Source organism: Enhydra lutris, unplaced genomic scaffold, assembly GCF_002288905.1.
Source record: "Enhydra lutris kenyoni isolate GAN:26980312 unplaced genomic scaffold, ASM228890v2 scaffoldscaffold5, whole genome shotgun sequence".
In the NCBI taxonomy this organism is placed as follows: Eukaryota; Metazoa; Chordata; class Mammalia; order Carnivora; family Mustelidae; genus Enhydra; species Enhydra lutris.
The window spans coordinates 45,189,714-45,208,044 of NW_019154089.1; the positions used below are offsets into that span (position 1 = coordinate 45,189,714).

General features: G+C 42.6%; 1 protein-coding gene across 1 annotated transcript in view; it reads right to left on the reverse strand.

Annotated features, from left to right (window-relative positions):
• LOC111140951 (growth hormone receptor) overlaps positions 1–18,331 on the reverse strand; it is a 273,022-nt gene that overhangs the window by 128,629 nt on the left and 126,062 nt on the right. Inside the window, exon 2 of the mRNA XM_022493224.1 lies at positions 12,102–12,182. Coding sequence (XP_022348932.1) covers positions 12,102–12,182 — 81 coding nt within the window. The remainder of the gene's footprint in view (positions 1–12,101; positions 12,183–18,331) is intronic.

Below are 18,331 nucleotides of genomic sequence, written 5' to 3' on the forward strand. Positions count from 1 at the left end.
GCTTGTTAGGAGGGAATCTTTTCCAAAGTACCACATCCATACCTAAGAAATAATAGAAAACCTAATTTTGGAGTTGAAAGGGACAGGTTAGATATTTTTTCTCTGAAAGTTCTATTAATAGACAAGCAACTGAATTTAAAGAAATTAAGAGCTTTTGCCCAGAACCACAGAGCTGATCACTGATAGAACTAGATTCATGACCCGGGTTGCTGATTAATTAATGTGTGTGTGTGTGTGTGTGTGTGTGTGTGTGTGTGTGTGTGTGTGTTTTCCCCATCACACCATTAGATGGGATCACTAATGGCCAAGAAGACATCCCAAATTTGGTTTAAGTAGCTTCTTGATACAATTTTTCTTTTCTAACACCTTGCCTTTTTCTCCTAAGAAAGCAACACAGAAAGAAATTCCAGTGAACTGAAGACTCTTGTTCTTATAAACTCAGTTTCACCACCACGGACTTACAGGGAGAAATCCTTTCAGAAAAATGGCATACGAACAATGTTCACCCAACATAAATCCTATCTACAAAACAGGGCATGCTTATCCCATGAACAGCAAAACTTTGGGTAAGAAAGGGTAGATTCAGAAACAGGCAAAAATATATCGCATAATAGTGTCTGTGTGTGTAGCATAACTCCAGAAACATGTTAGTGGAGACCGGAGACAGCTTCCTTTTCACTTTGACAGCTTCTGCATTCATAGAGAATACGTGAAAACCCATGAATGACACAGAAGAGAAAACCCAGAGCTGATTTCATAAGCAGTCCTTATACCTCCCTACAATGATGAGGGGAGAGCCATGTGGATAACAGGACTGGACAGCATGAGAAGGGGTTGTTCAGTGACCCAGGAGGTACTTTTCACAGAGCTTTTTCCCAAAGGAGAAGAGGCAGTTCCTGTCCCTATAATCTTTGGCTGCTGATTTAGCCTCAGGAAGGGATGCCCATTTGCTTTGAGAAAACTACCCCCACCTCTTCAGAAGTTATATCAATTTATAAATATATAATTTATATTATATATGAAATAATTTATATTATATATTATAGATTATAAATAAATGTATATTATATCACTTATTATATAAAGAGTATATAAATAATATATATTATATAAATAAGTTATATTAGATCTGAAGTAATGAGGTCCAACATCGGAAGTCTAAGTACTGCATCTAACGACCCTGAATCTAAAGGACTTATTGAAGTAGTTCCTGGAATCGCCTCCTGCCTTTTTGACATAATATAACTATGATTCTTTCACAGGCTGATCAGGTAAACCAGCAGCTTCCAGGAAGGACATGGGATTCCCACAGAGGTACGATAGTTAGTTAGCCACTGGGAGAATCCTGGGACACGAGAGGCAGTGTAGTGTGTGCTCTGGCTTGGGACTCTCACTTTTGCCCTCATTACCATTGTAAACTAATTACTTAATTATTCTTGGTGTTCTTCCCTAAGGTAATAATGGAACTTGCTCTTAGCATTGCTGTGAAGAGTAACTGAGGTAATACATATGAGGTAGTTAAACTGGAGCCACTTGGGGTGCCTGGATGGCTCAGTCAGTTAGGCAGCTGACCCTTGATTTTGGCTCAGGTCATGATCTCAGGGTTGTGGGATCAAGCCCCACCCCATGGAGCCCCAAGTCAGGCTCTGTGCTCGGCATGGAGTCTGCTTGTCCCTCTCCCTCTGCTCCTCCCTCCACTTGTGCTCTCTCTCTCTCTCCCCTTCTCTCAAATAAATCAATAAAATCTTTAAAATATGGAGCCACTAAAATGGTTCTATGTAATTATTGCCATGAATTTGTTTTAACTTGGTGTCTCCACATCCCTAGTTCACCGACAGACTAACCTGGGGACCCGGCCTCACTCCCCTCGACATTGTCTTGCCTCACAGCAAATGCTCAGGAAGCGGTCACTGAACTGCACTGACTTTCCCAGTATCACCACCAGCATCAGAACCAACTCACCACAGACCCACCTGCTGACTTGGTCAAATTCAATTTTATTAAAAATACAAGAACTGGGGCACCTGGGTGGCTCAGTGGGTTAAAGCCTCTGCCTTCGGCTCAGGTCATGATCCCAGAGTCCTGGGATCGAGCCCCACATTAGGCTCTCTGCTCAGCGGGGAGCCTCCTTCCTCCTCTCTCTCTCTCTCTGCCTGCCTCTCTGCCTGCTTGTGATCTCTGTCAAATCAATAAATAAAATCCTTAATAAAAAAAATACAAGAACTAGAGCCCTACAGTTTTTTTTTAAACAAACTTATCCTCTGAATATTCACTGTAAAAATGATCCCTATAGAAGTGTCTCATTTAATAAAAGTCTACGCTACAACATCAGTTCTGCTGTTGAAAACCCCTTAAACATTAGAATCCTCTTCTCAGCAGTTTCCTGAAGGCATTATTATAACTAGCTTCCCAAACTCTCTTGTGCAACTGCACTGCTTCTTTTAGGCATACATTGTTACTCATAAACGGCACAGCTCCATTTCTTTTTCTTTTTCTTTTTTTTTAAGATTTTTATTTATTTATTTGAGAGACAGAGATCACAAGCAGGCAGAGAGGCAGGCAGAGAGGGCAGGCAGAGAGAGAGGAAGGGAAGCAGGCTCCCCACTAAGCAGAGAGCCCGACGCGGGGCTTGATCCCAGGACCCGGGGATCATGACCCGAGCCGTAGGCAGAGGCTTTAACCCACTGAGCCACCCAGGTGCCCCTGCATTTCAAACCCAATTCTGACAAAGTTCAAGATCAATACTCTGAAATCCCTAACGTGGACTGCTTCTCCTCATGATGAGGGAAGAAAGACATGGGAGTCTGATACGACTGGTACGGAGACTTGCTTACTGACCCTTCCCCTCCGAGCACCTCTGCAGGCTCTCTGAGTATCAGCCAAGGCTGCCTGACCAGCCTCTCGTTTCCTCAGGGAGCTCCTTCCCAGGCTCCCTCAACCCTCTCACAGTCTAAGCCTCTGGCTGGTTGTTGCTGCCTCAAGGAGGTGAGAGCCAAGGCAAGATGACAGCACCAGAGGGGCATCTTGCATAACCAAATCAAGTGCAAATCCAACTGGGTCCTACCAACTAAATAATTGAATGCCCACTGTGGGCTGGGAGGCAGCCGGTCTCATGACAGCCTGGAGTTTCAGTCTTTTCCTTCTACCTTCTGCTTTGAGGCATCGGTTGCCTCTCCCCATATCAGAGGCTCTGACTCTGGATTCATAGCAACCCACTCCCAATGAACTCGTTGGAAAAATCACCGCCTACATTCAACAGGGAAGAGTTCTATTTTAGATACATTTCATGTTAAAGAAAGTGCTTTGTATTCTATTTTTTCCTTAAGGTAAGTTTTTTAGACCCAGGAACCAAATTTTTTAGCACCCATCCATGGAAATCAGACAAGAGAGTCCAGGCATAGCGAGAGTAGCTACACTTTTGCCTTTCACATCCATAATGGCTAAGATAAACATGAGTCTGCCATACAGATACAGCCTGGGTATGCTCAGAAATTAATCTGGCTCTTCTGTTCCTCGATCAGAGCTTTCGAGGAAGTCGGGCTTAATGATGACAGCAAAGGGTGGGAGAGTTAGTCAACTGTGCTTATGAAGTTCAGAGCAAACATCCAGAGAATATGGTGCTGGCACAGCTCACATGGGCAGCTGGGCACAGTCACACACCAGTTTGTGAGCCCAGCCAGGGCTGGCAGAGCATGGCCCCTTGGGGACTTCAGTGCATTCTACTCCTTGCTAGATCTGGCCGAACTGCCCTGATGTGGAGCAGGGCTCTTGGACGGACTCCTGCCCATTTCCCTGTTCTCCTGCTCCCATCAATTTTATTAAAAATTCCATCACAACACATTCTTCCATCATCATCTATTGTTAAGAAAAGCATGGTGCCTCTTGCTCCAACCAAGGAAGCAGCTGGGTCAGTGGCTGGGTAGAGAACGGAGGATACGTCCTAAATGTTAAGAACACAAAATGGTCCTTTCCTTAAAAAATGGCCTCTTGTGTTTGGGGAGGCCAAAGTTCCCCCAAGTACAGAGTGGTCAACACCACCAATTCAATCTCCCATGATGTGAATCTGTTAATTCCAACACATAGCACATGGCTATCCAGAAGGCAAATGCTCTAAACATGATTTCTTGTTCCACAAATTTGCAAGATTTTATTAAAAAGTTAGGGAATACAGAAAACACCAGTTTTTTTCAAGTTCAGAGATCAAGAAACTAAGTATTTTAGCAATATAACTTTGAATTTTAATTTTGAGGGTTTCATACTTCAAGATGGGTTCTCATTGGAAAATTGCAAAGACCTGGTATTTAAGGAAAGGAACTCGGAAAATTGATCCAGCTTTCCATATAATCTCTAATCAGATTTTTCGTAATCCAAAGGTCAATGTCCAAAGGGGCAGAGAAAACTTGGATTTGGGATCTGCGGGATACCTCTCTATGTCTGTCAATATTTGAGATGGTTTAATCAGGTAGGTGGGACACAGATAATGTGGTGTCAGAGGTTTGGTGCGGGGTGACTGGTTCTTTCAATGTAGCATATTAGCCAGTGGCTGGTGCATGGGGTACAGAGTTCAGTTACCTGGGAAAAGATTGGCAAGACTCAGGAAGGGCATCTGGCTCTTCGGCTTCAGAGCATAGAGCAGAGTTCTGGCCTTCATGGCATGTGAGATATACAGTAGAACAACGAGATCATTCCATCCACAGAGAAAGCCTATTAATCAGGGCTGAGGCATGGGCACAGGGATGCTCGGGGCTTCTTGAGGCCACTAGTTCTAGCTTCCACAGCTACACAGCTATTTCCAGACCTTTCCCACTGGAAGGAGGTCCTAATTCAGCCCCCACTCTGGTTAAAATGAGATAATAGAGCACTAGTAACAATTGTGGGCTATGGCCAGAGACGTCCCAGATCAGAATTTACATTCTGATTCATTCATTCACTCCACAAATAAATCTACTGTATGTGACAGAATGCTAGAGGAGGGGGATACAGGGATGAACAAAACTTTCCTCCTGGATATTAAGGTTTAGTGAGTTTTACATCCATGATACTTCATTAAACGAGGTACACAGGGGTCATTTTGCTAGTCATTTGAAAACAATTACATTGCCCATTTCAAGCTCCATCCAGACTTAGTCACACAACTTGAAATACAGACGTCATTACAACCTCACTTAGAAGAGGGACACACAGCAAACAGCACTTCTCCTATGCCCTGAGTCCACCTCCTCCTCCCACCCCTCTGTTCAGCCCGTTGGTGAGAGATCCTACTAACAACATCCTGAAACCTTTCCTCCACAGTTGGGACATCATCATTCACGTTCTAATACCTGCAAACCTGCCAAGAAAATGTAATGAATACACTGTCATTAGTTAAGGTAAAGGATTAAGGTCAGCGAGATGTTGTATAAACAGAAAGAGATTCCCGATAGATGCACCTGGGGAAAGCCTGTGGATTCATTTGAACAGGTTTGAAAAATACGGACCAGAGAGAACTCTGATTTGCAGCCGACACCGTAGAAGGGTTCCAAGACCCTGGGCCTTGCAGTTTGTGCCCTGACTGGCAGAATCCTCTCTTTGTATGGTCATTGCATCAGATTTCAAAGTGTGTTTGTGTTACACATCATTACCGCCTTTACACTGCTCATCACAGATCATGAGGAAGCGTCTCTTTGGGTTCGAGAATGACACTGTTGACAGCATTACTTAAACACTCATGCAAGTGCTGGAAAAGAACAAATAGGAGGGCAGAAGGTGAGGGTTGTGGCTGCTGGGGTTCGCCTGATGACAAGTTAGAGGCACAGCATCTGGGTAAGCTGGCAGGTATAATGAGCAGGGGTTAGGCTTAAAAGATGCCTTCACTGATGGCTCTGAAATGCCTAACATTTTTTTTTTTTTTTTCCGTAGAGAGATTAAAGTGAAGGTTTAAACTGAATCAACTCTGGGAAAATAACTCCTTGACTTAAATTCACAGTGAGGAGAAAACCACTAACCACAGGTTCTTCCCAAGAGGGTTTTCTAGGGAAAAGGTGCTGGGTGGTTGAGGGATGCTGGGTCCCATGTCCTGGACGACGATCTCCCAGTCAGAGTGGACTCCTGCACAACCAAACCTGGGTTAGCTTCCGACCACAGGCAGAAAACCCAGTGTGTCCACATGTCAACCTTGTTCCTGTTGGCACCCCGTAACAGGAGCCCCAGTTTAGGCCACTGAAGCAAAGTGACAGGGAGACATTGTGCAGAGCACGACTGGCTCATGCCCAAAGAGTTGGGGTCCAAGGAGGAAGACTAGAAGTATCCTAGAGGTCACTGGCATGCGTGAATTCCACATTCAAGGTTAGGCTATTCTTGGGTGGTCCCGGTCCTCTTATTTACTAATTAGCTGAGGCACAAACCTAATCACTCACCCTGCCAGCTGCTTTGCAGGGGTGAGTCACTTAGCTATGTGTAAGCCTCACTGACCTCCCAGATTCTGCCCAGCGCAAAAGCTTTGCTGCTGTCAACTTATCCTGCATATATTTTATTGAGCTCCGTGAGGTAAGTACATACTCCAGTGATGATACAGTATCTTGGGGTACGTTCCAGGTCTCAGGATTGAGTCATGATTATCCAGAGATGACAAGGGAAGGGAGCCAGGCCTCTGCTCCACTGTGGAGCCCAGGGGCACAGCAGCCCAAGCCATACCCCAGCCACACTGCAGAGGTGGGAAGACAGCCGTGGGACCCGAGCGAGGACGGGTAGGAGTTCTGGGAAATGGCCCACGGCTGCCATCCGTCTCAGCACATCGTTTCCCCGACAGAACTGCTCCCTGCAAGGCCCACTTTACAGCTACTGGGCTGAACTGTGTTCTGAGACTTCACCGTATTACAAGTGAGTCACTGCTGAGGTTGCTAACATTACCTACAAAGATGAGAACTTAGAAATGGATGAAGGAAGCTCCAATGGTTCCTGAAGTCCAAAACCCACACAGAACTGAACTCCATGTACGGATGGTTCTGTCTCAACATCCCTATGATCTATTTTTCACAACGGTCACCTTTACATCGTCTCTTCTCTTGACCTATTATAATCCTCTCCCTCTCCAGTCATGCCTCTCAAACCCACCTTCATCCTACCACCAGGATTATTTCCAAAGTGAAAACCTAACAGTATTATTACTCTGTTTAAAACTCTGTAATAACCTAAGGGGATCAGAATTATGTTGACTTGTCTGTCTTCTTTTCTATAAACCACATGCTCTCTAAAGGTAGGAACATAAATTTAAAACCCATCCTTGAATCCAGGAAAGTGTTCAACAAAAACCCAACGAAAGAATGTGTTGTGTCACCACCACCTGCAAAGGTCTGTGCTCATCCCCTCCACGGGCACCATCCCAAAAGACAAGGCCAGGGGCTCCTCAACCTGACCGGCTACGTGTTGCTGAACTCCAGTGTCAAAGTGGTCAGCAATCCTGCAAGGACTCAGAGACACAGGGTTGCTGGTGTACACGGATTCAGGCCATCATGGCATGAGAACAGACTGAAAGATTTCTTCTTGCTCTTGGTGACAGTAAAGACCACAGCAATCTAAAGCTCTATGGTGGTTTTCTTCACTCCCAGTACGAAGAGAACACTAGAACTATTCCTCCTTGAAAACATGTAATAGGCACACCATTGACTGTTTGCCAACTATAACCATGACTCTAATACTTGCTTGATATCTATCCTCTATGTCTTGGCAACTTGTCAGGGCTCTGTGCAACCTCACTGTAAGGGGGTAAGGCTTTTTTTTTTTTTTAATATAATGTTTCTTCCACTGGGTCATTATTTCCTGTCTGTTAGCAATAAGAACAGAGGTGGCTCCCCCCAACCCCAAAAGTGCTGTATATATTTGCATAGGTTTATAAAAAATGTTCAAAGATATAGAGACAACATTATTTTGAGGATCCTGATTCCTTTAGGACATGGCATCTTATTCCCAGTGTAAATTTTTAACTTGACAGATACAGAAGGATGTAGTACCTTTTAATCTTTGGAGTGATAAAATACTAATTATGTGCTCTGCCTGCAAGCCATGCCATATATATGTGTGTATATATATACACACACACATATGATAGCCATTTCACACAAATATTATATATGCTATCTGTAAATATTACACACACACACACACACAAATAATGTTCCATCATAAGCACTTATGCCTGGCCTACAACTTTGGAAAGAACTATGACTTGCTGGATATGCCTCATACTTCTCTCGCTTCTCTTCCTCTCTAAATACTATCTTCCCTCTCCAAGGCCCAGCAAGACCTGCCTTTTCCACAAAGCTTTTGCCATCTGTAGGCCCTTCTGTAATTTAACTCAAATCTAGCAACCTAAGTTGACTTCCAAAGTGAGTAATTACAGATCTAGTGCTCACGTACAACATACTCTGGCCAAATGAATCCTATGCTTTCTACAAAGTAAGCACTCAAAAAAATATCTACCAAATGCCAAATACGTAAAATAGAGCCGTTCGTTGCCTAGTACAGTGCCTGTACACAGTATAAACTCAGTAACCGAACAAGCCATTCTCTACGTACACCCTCTAGCTCTATCTGCGAGCTTCTGTTCATGTTGTTCATCTACCACATGCATCCTTTCTGTAGTCACCTGATCTTCTCAGCCTTTTAAAGTCTTCACCTAGTATTCTAGGTCTGCTGAAATAACCCTGACCTCCTTCAGGAAGTTCTCCCTGATTCACTACAGGAGAAGATGACTCTCCTCACCTCCCTCCTCCCAAACAGTGTATTTTGGGCCACTATTTTGATAGTTAATGGACACTGTCTCCTTTGGTAATTCTTTGTGTAGATTCCTGATCCCTTAGCTCATGCTAAATTCCTTGAGGGAAGAATCACTATTTTCCTTGTAGCCCTAAGTTGAATCTTTGAAAACAGAAAGCTCTAAAATCAATCATCAATCAATCAATCAATCAATACACTGAATGTGAATTAACTATTCCAGTCCACCTTGATATATTCTTTTTCTGAGCATCATGACCACTTGTACTCATTACATAATTTAGACCTTAAAGCTATAGAGTTTCTCATTAATTTCTAGAAGTTTCTCATGTCCCAACGAGACTGGACTTCTTCAGGGCAGGGGCCTGTGTGCTCCCATGTTAGGTTGGGAAGTCAAAGACGATGCTCAGTTGTGGACTGATTAAAATAACAGAGGTATGACCCAATTTATAATAGGCCCTCCTCTCAAGAGCATTTATAGCTATCTCCTCTTTATGCACATTTCTCCCTAAAATCATCATCCCAGGAGCAGTAGTTCTGATGTAACCAGCTGACAGTTTGACCCTGTGAAGCCCTCTGAAAATAAAGCATTGCTGGTCATTCCCAATTGGGGAGTAAGAAATTCTCCCTGAGACAATGTCACCGGTCATGGGAGCAGGTGTAGGGACTAATACTATGGATGGAAGACAAAGAGACAGCACCTATTACAACCCTTGAGCTAACACCATGGTGCACTGTTTGACGTTGGGTTCTCATTAAATTGCCCATGAGGCAATTAGGCGTATATTTATTAGGTGTATATTAATTTAATTAGGCATATATTTAATTTAATTAGGTATATATTAAATTGCCCATGGGGCAATCAGGGCCAGTGTATTTCTAACCGCTTATCTGCCCCAGCAGGAAAAACCCTGCTCCAGGCTTCAAGTGCCAACCTTCCCTGAGCATACAGATCTGTCATCCTCTCCCAGCTCCCAGGGGACTCTACCAGGTCACACCTTCCAGATCCCTTATTCCGCATTGTCACCTCCTTCCCCGACCAAACTGAATTCAAATGAATGCCTGGTAAAACTATAGGAGTGTTTTGTTTTGTTTTAAATTCTTACCTATATTTTCAGTCTGCCTTATACAATGGGAGAGAACATTAAAAAAAAAAAAATTGGCTACAGTCCGGACCTGGCAGAAAAAGAACCCCAGTGCCTCTGAATGTCATCTGAGATTCAAGCCGTGTTATGTCACGTGATCACTTTGGCAGAACTCACCAGATAAATGGCCAGAACTGGTAAACACACTCATATGTGTGCACGCTCGTGTTCAAACACGTTCCTCCATACCTTCTGATGGAAACACCAGACTCATCCTTAACAATCCCAGGCCATTTTAAGGTAGAACTCTGGAGTAGCCACATATTCCAAAAGAATTTGGGTTAGCCCACTAACTGAGAAAAGAAAAAAAAAAAAGGAGGAGAAAGACATTTTTTTTCCTTTGCTAAATTACTGTGTTTAAGTACTGGCCGGCTATGTGAATTGTTTGCTGTAAGCCACTGCATTTTCTTATCTCTGCTACTCCCAAACAGACAAAGCCAACAGAACACTATCAGAAAGCAAAGAGAAAACCAGTTAATGGTGTTGTCTTCTCCATTCTCCTTATGAAGTTAAAGGTTTATGTCAAAGCTAAAATGTCAAAGCAGCGAAAATAGATGCTCTTTGCAGAGCCTCTAAGTCTAAATGTAACTTGAGCTCTCGTCTCGCAGCTGGGGACACATTTTTAATTTTCTATAAGATTGCCTCTGCCATACTTTTCATTTCACAGGTTTTTTAAATTCCTCAAGCCTAGCCCTTTGGAGTGAAAGCCACCTTAACGAAGAAAGTAGAGATTAAACCACCATGACTCTGGAACAGCCGAGGATCTCAGCTGTAATTCTTTGGCTCAGAACCAGGGTCTAAAACCAGCCATGGGAAAAGTTGCTGAAATGGAGCCTGCAATTCTCTCCATGTTTCACTTGCATAATGTTGACATTATAACACCAGGGAGACCCAAAAATATTTCAAACAATTATGACTTCTTTTCTACAAATATTTTTAAATTGCTTTAAAAGATAAAATAACATATTTTGCCCTTCTTATTTTATTTATCTTTTTTTTTTTTTTTTTTTTTGTACTCTGGTTGTCCTCAGCAGCTTACTACTACAGATTTATTTTTGGCACAAAGGTCAGGGAGGACATCTTAAGGCATTACCTCTGCTGGTTAAACTGTGTTTTCCAGCAGGAGTTGCCCAGTGAGTAGGAGAATCAGCTACTCTTAAAGCAACAACTGAATGTGGTGACACAGCACAGGAGAAATAGACTGTTTATTTCTCAAGTTGATGACCGAGAAAGAAAGAAAGAAAAAAAAATCAAGTACTCAAGGCAATCTTTTAGGGGCGCCTGGGTGGCTTGGGGGTTAAAGCCTCTGCCTTCGGCTCAGGTCATGATCCCAGGGTGCTGGGATCGAGCCTCACATCGGGCTCTCTGCTCAGCAGGGACCATGTTTCCTCCTGTCTCTCTGCCTGCCTCTCTGCCTACTTGTTATCTCTATCTGTCAAGTAAATAAATAAAATCTTAAAAAAAAAAAAGACAATCTTTTATAAAAGTCTCCCACCCCTTTAAAAGCACAGTTTCCTTTCTGGACAGAAAAATCCTTCTTCTCATTCCCATTCATTACTCTTTCTTGTTCCAGTTATTTGTGCCATGAGACATACGTTTGAATGTACTGAGACTTCTCCATGAGGAAGATGGCATAAAAAAAAGCCAGGAGAATTACAGAGACGGCCCAGGAACTCATGAGTTCTGAGTACATTATTCAACTATTATCCGTTATGTCTTCCTTCAAACTTTGCCAAACAGTAATCACCCAGAACGTGAAAGGTGAAATTTATTTGAAATCTGCCATTTCCACTCTCAGAGACTCTGATTCCAAGACCTTAATTCTGAGCTTTGGGAACAGGAGATGATATCCTTAGTCACGGCTGAGCAGAGTGATCAGTAGGTTAATAACCAACCCTCCAGTGCCATTTCAGTGTCTCTCCCTGGACCAAGAGACCTGGCTCGCCTTCACTATAAATGCCCTCGGCATGGTTTGCAGCATTTATTTTTTATGTGCAAACATCAGATGCTGAAATTGTATTCCTCTTAAAACATCCATGGGAAAGTCCTCCTAGCTTATGATTTTAAAGCTAAGACAAGTTTCCCATTTGCTGTTACTTAAAACTTACCCCATTTAATTAAATCATCCAAAGAACTTACATTTAACAAGTAACGTTCAGTGTTATTTCAAAACACAGGGGGCGAGAATGGGAAAGCAGAACTCACCTTCACTCCCAGAAACAGCATTGCCCGAGCCTGCCACTGCCAAGGTCAACAGCACCTGCCAGAGATCCATACCTGTAGGACCTGCAAGCACACGAAAAAGAATCAGACACAGCCAACTAAAAGCAGACCATCATCGCCGCACACTATTTAAAAACTAGCTGAACCATGAATGAGCTGACGTGCATGCCAGTTCTTGAGGGAGTCCTGGTACGTCTTTGGTTGCCCCGAGTCTCATCCTGCTATACTTCTCATGAGGGCAAACAGTAGGTTTATAATAAATTCCACTTCCATGGGAGCTTGCATTAGGAAACAGCATGGACACTATAGAGATTTTCACACCCTGGCCCATAGCCCTAGAACCACCTCACCACAAAGGAACCCCCCCCACTCCCCCGCCCCCAACACACACAACTGCTTCTTCAATAACAGGGCCAGGGCGGCTTCACTTTAACTAGATCTGGAAATAGAAAAACTCGTCAGCAGTATCACCAAGCACAGGGCCTTGAGCCGGACAAGCCATAAAAGGAAAAACACAAGAACGCATTTGTAATAATAAGGCTTCTCCAGTGCGTTTCCCAGTGGATGAAAGAGCTCCACTACTCGTCGGAAGCCTGCACTGACAAGCCATCACGGGACGGTTTAGCTAGAAGACAGCAGAAAGGAGAAGACGAGAAGCAACATACTCGGAAGCATCAGTGCTGCCTAGGTGGCCTCCTCAGGACACCTGGTGTCCTGGGTTCTCTGTTCTAGGAGGAGAGTGGTCTCTGAAAGGCCCAGGAACATGACCACCCCAGACTCAAAGAAAGGTCGGTTCGTAGCCTTGCTAGCTATTTGGGATCGCAAGTGTGGCCACCCCTGGATCCCTACAGTTTGATGAACAGGGGAGATATGCCTCGGCCAGCACACACCATCACCTGGAGGAAATAAGCTTCCTTGGAACCAATAATCCAGGTGTCCACTTCTAGATCTCTGAAGAGACAAGCCTGGGCTGGTTTAAAATGAACTTAGCACACTGTCCTTTGGGCTGCGGCTACCTCTGACAACCAATGCCAGCCCCTTTCAAGCTCAGCCGCACGATTTCCATAACATTACATGACTTCCTCATCGCTCGGGCACACCTGAACATCACCCTGGGCTCTCCACCAGGGCCTCCCTCTGGCTTCATTTTCACTATTGTACATCCTTGACAATAACGAAACAGCCCTTCTCGTTACCCCTAATCAGGCTAAAATGATGAATAAGAACACTTGCTCTCATGGGTACTGGAGTGAACGGTGTGGTCCTTGGTAATTCTGAACAGGCATCAAAGGTGATGTTTCCATATTTTCATTTCCAGAGAGCGGAGGGCCCATCATTTTTTGTTGTTGTTGTTGTTCCATGTGATTTTATGTTCTTGAAAATGTCTAAGAATACCCACCTCTGCAAAAACTGAGCATCTCCCTGTGTCTGAACATGCACGTGTGTGCTGAGTGTGTAAGGAACGGCCTCAAACAGTGCTGCTGGGGTCACGGGCAGAACTGAGCGGGACACTGCACAGGCACACACCCGGCCGATTACGAGAGCTCACGCAAATGTGGGTTCCGGTTATTGTAACATCCATGTTTCAAATTCCTCTGAGCTAATGGCCTTGCATCCTCATCAACTTTGCAAATGTGAACCTCAGAGCATCTCTCCTTAGATCCTTTATAGGTGAAGAGGCTGTGTAATCCAAGCTTGACGCTTCCCGAAGAAATATGTAAAGAGGCTAAAAATAAATATGCTAAAGGCTGAAAATGCCATCCTGTTGGTAACTGGATATTTCCTTCTAAAATTTATTTTTAAAATATATATATATTTTTTAAAGTAGGAAAAGCATGGAGGAATTGGGCTGTATACATAGTGTTAGTTTTACTAGCAATCGCCCAGTGCACTTAGGTAGAGAAACCTCCGTTGGCACGTGCTCTCTGGATATCAAGGTCGTAAAGGAATTTGAATTCCCAGGCAGGATTTTTGGCCTCCCAACTGAATAAAGATATAAATACGTTTGCATTGCTCAGAAGGCTGCTTTCTCTGGGTTGGAAGTTGCCTCTTCAAATATTTCAAAGATACTTGGCAGATGCCCGACACGAGTGAATTTTGCTTCAGATGGATAGTAGTTGCCTCCCTCCCATGCCCAAACTTTCGAAGGCTGCTGTCTGCAAATGAACTTCACAACTCTTCCAAATGATCACAAGCTAGCTCCAAAGCACGCCATCTATCTCTTACAATGAAACAAACAAATCAGAATCTTCAAGCGAAGTCAACCAGAAATCTATTTCACACTCCCACAGCCAAAAAAGAAGGTATTTAAAACTGCCATTCTCCCACAGAGGAGCTGAGAACCAGTCACCACAGAGAGCATCGCAAACTGCCCCAACTCGAGCTCCAATTAGGGAGCAGAGAAAAGGATGGAGAGCTGGAGTGGGATTCAGGAAGAGCTCACCGCTTCATCCAAAACTAAGTTCCGCTTCCACGGCTGCTGGCTCAGTGGGGCTGACTGTGAAGCTGTCCCCTAGTGATCTGTCCCAGGGCCAGCACACAGCTGGGCTAATGGACACTCTGTTCATTTGACTGGAACCTGCCCTCTTCCGTTTTGCAGGACTCCCTATGGCAGCTTCTAGGTTAACACCTTTATTAGGTGTTCGCTGGGAGAAAACTGCCCTAGGAGAGGACAACGTGCCAAAAACACACAGTGTGAAACTTCGGGGTCGTCTGTCAATAACGTGCCAGATGTGAGCAGGAGAAAGTCCCATTAGTCCCCTTCCCCAATATAAGTCTTTATGTAGAGGCAGGTACTGTCCAGAGGAATCTACCAAACACACACCTTGGCTGACTGGCTTTTTAAGTTTCCAATAGTTTTCTAGGAAAAACCTCCTAAATTTCTGCTGATATTTATGCATTCTTGGGCGATAGTCTCATGGCAAGCTTTTTATTTGGGGTGGGGTGGTGGTTGGGTGGGGGAGACAAGCTTCCATTCTTGCATAATGGAACTCACACCAGTTCCACTTTCAAAGCCTGAGGCGTTTTGCCTCACCTCCCCCACCTCCCCCACAACTTCCTCAAGGGAGAGCCCGTTCATTCGTTGAAAAGCTGGTGTGAGTTTTAATTCTGTAAACTGCCCAGCAGAGGAGCCTCTGAATCACAGTCAGGACTGTGATATGCTGCCTTTGATTCCTGGCTATAAAACAGTACATAAACACATGAGAAGAGATGGAGATTAAACACAAGATTTTTCCCAACATGTTATAACCAACTCCAGGCCAAGAAAGCAATTAGTTCAATTCTCTTTATTTTTAAAATTAGCAAGTATTTCTTGAGCTCCTAGAATTGTACAGGGCACACTGGAGAATACCAAAGCAATCAAAATAATGGTTTTTTACCTCAAGAATTAAACAAGATAGGCAAATCAAATTGGGAAAAGAGGAAGCATACCTGAAAATGAAATAAAGATTGGGTGGGCTGGTTGGGGGGGGGCATGACAATCACCTACTGAACTGAAGGGCTTAAAGTTAGATTTAAATGACAGAGAAGATTGTGATAGGTAAGGAATAGTGAGGGGTGGGTGTGAACTTAACATTATGGGTAAACACTCAGATGGTACCAACATCCTGGGTGTGGCTCTGGGTCTGATTAGTTCAGGGTGGTAGTTGGAGGTGAGAGACAGAACAAGGTTTGAAATTATGAATAAAGGGGAATGAAACTGGATGGTAAGGGAGTACTAGGCCAAAACAGCAGTTCAACTCATATATTTTTTTAAAGATTAATTAATTAATTAATTTTGCCTGAGGTGAGGGGAGGAGCAGAGGGGAAGGAAGAGAAATCCCCAAGCTGACTCTCCACTGAACTTGGAATTGGTGGCGGGGAATGGCGGATGCTGGATCCCACCATTCCAGTTCCCTGAGATCAGGACCTGAGCTAAAAATTAAGAGTCAGACGCTCAAATGACTGCATCACCTAGGGGCCCCAGTAGTTCAACTCACATTAATCAGAAAGTCACCTGAAGCTTTAGGATAGGTAACACATGTGCAAAGTGGATTTTTCTTAGGATGAATCTGCCCCTCATACTTTCTTAACTTGGTATCACTGAGAAATACTGACAAGATTGGGAGATGAGTGGATTCAGGAGATAATAAATAAAATGTGTCTATCACAAATGAATGAGTATATAGTTATACATGTAGATGAAAGATGGCAATATTGATAGAAATCAAGATTTTGGGATCTGAGTTGCTCAGGAATGAGATTAAATGACTATCTTGGGATTTTGGGTATTAAAGTGATTTAATAGTGATTTAAAGGCTTGTAGAGGTGTAAGATACGTCTGGTGGGAAGTTGATGGTAGGAGACCCAAGACTGAATGAGAGAGGGAAGTCTTTACTGGATTTCAGAGATATTTACATAGAGATGATGGATACCAGATGAATTTAATATGAAGACTAGGCTATTCCATGAAGAGCCCCCCACATTAACTTTATTAAAAGTAATATTATAGGGGTACCTGGGTGGCTCAGGGGGCTAAAGCCTCTGCCTTTGGTTCAGGTCATGATCCCAGCATCCTGGGATGGAGCCCCACATCCATTGTGCTCTCTGCTCTGCAGGGAGTCTGCTCCCCACCCCCCTGCCTGCCTCTCTGCCTACTTGTGATCTCTGTCAAATAAATAGATAAATAAATACTTAAAAAAAAAAGTAATATTATAAAGTATATTAAGCCATATGGGGGGAAAATGCGCTCCTATCTGGTTCGTAATTTGGCAAAGACAAAAGGAACCACCACCTAAAGCTACCTACACCTCCTGATTTGTATAAGGTATTTAAAAGGAGAGTGGTCAACAGCATCCATAGAAGAATGTCAGCATATTTATAGGTAGAATAATATGACAGATTGAGGAACTTGTAGTTTGCCTTAACAAAGGCAAAATACCAATATGGCAGCTGAATTGATAGAAATGATATTTCCCCAATTTTTTGTTTTACTGATCTAGCTATCATGATACCAAAAAGGTAAGAGATGATTAAAAAAAATCCCCACAGAAGCAGAATCGTTTGTATTGCAAAACCAAGACTCTAGTTAGATAACATAATAAACGTGTACTTTCGATGCAGGCGTTCCTTAGTAATGAAATATTGCAAAACTGGATCTAGTTGATTTCCTGGTGAAGCTGTTTTAAGAATTCGACAATGAAAAACAGGCGAATCCAAAATGGTATTTGAAATGACCCATTCTAATTAGTACCAGGCATGTGTTTGACTAGTTTGCATTTGTTCATGTTATTACCCACTTTTTATGGTGCTGTTTATTTGAAAATTGGTCAGCTCCAAACTGCCTTAGGTCAATTTCTTTCTTTCCAGTTAGGGAGAGAGAAAAAGTTCACAGACATTACTGACATACCTACTTTCACTGACATTTTTTCCTTTCTCAGGATCCAGTGGGGAGTACAGGATGGGAAATTATTTTAAATGTGTAATGTATGAGGGAAAAAAAGGCCTTTAGAAGTAGTATACATAATAAATCTCCTTTTTTTAGAAAACATTTAAAACATAGATCATATGTACCCAAGGTGACCAATTTAGTTATCATCAATCATCAGTGGCCACTGAGCACTGCAAATGTGGCTAATGCAACTGAAGAATTAAATAAGCTAAATTTTTATGTAATTTTAATTAAGTATTTTAATTAAGCATTTAATTAAGTATATTTGAAACAGGTTGTGATATGAATCTAGTTTTTCAGCTGTGGATTTTTACTAAATCCAAACAGATCAAGTATCTCTGATGCAAACTTAGAATTCAAATTAAGATGCATTGTAAGTGTAAAACATACATGGGTTTTGAAGGCTTGGTACAAAAAAACACAAGCAAAATACTTCAACAAGGTCTATGTTTACTATAAGTTAAACTCATATTTTGGATTGCTGGGATTAAATAAACATATTATTGAAAACTAACAATCCCTATTTCTTTTTATCTTTTTTAAACATGACCAGCAGGAAATTTAAAATCATGTATATGGCCTGCATTATATTTTGTATTTCTCATTGACAATATTGAGATATATATATATATATATATATATATATATATATATATATTTATTTTAGGGTCTGTATGTCTGTACTTGCATTCAGAATCATTAAACTCTTATAGTGGGCATATATGTTTTTGTAACAAATAATAATATGAAATTTTGTATTTTTTTTTTAAAGATTGTATTT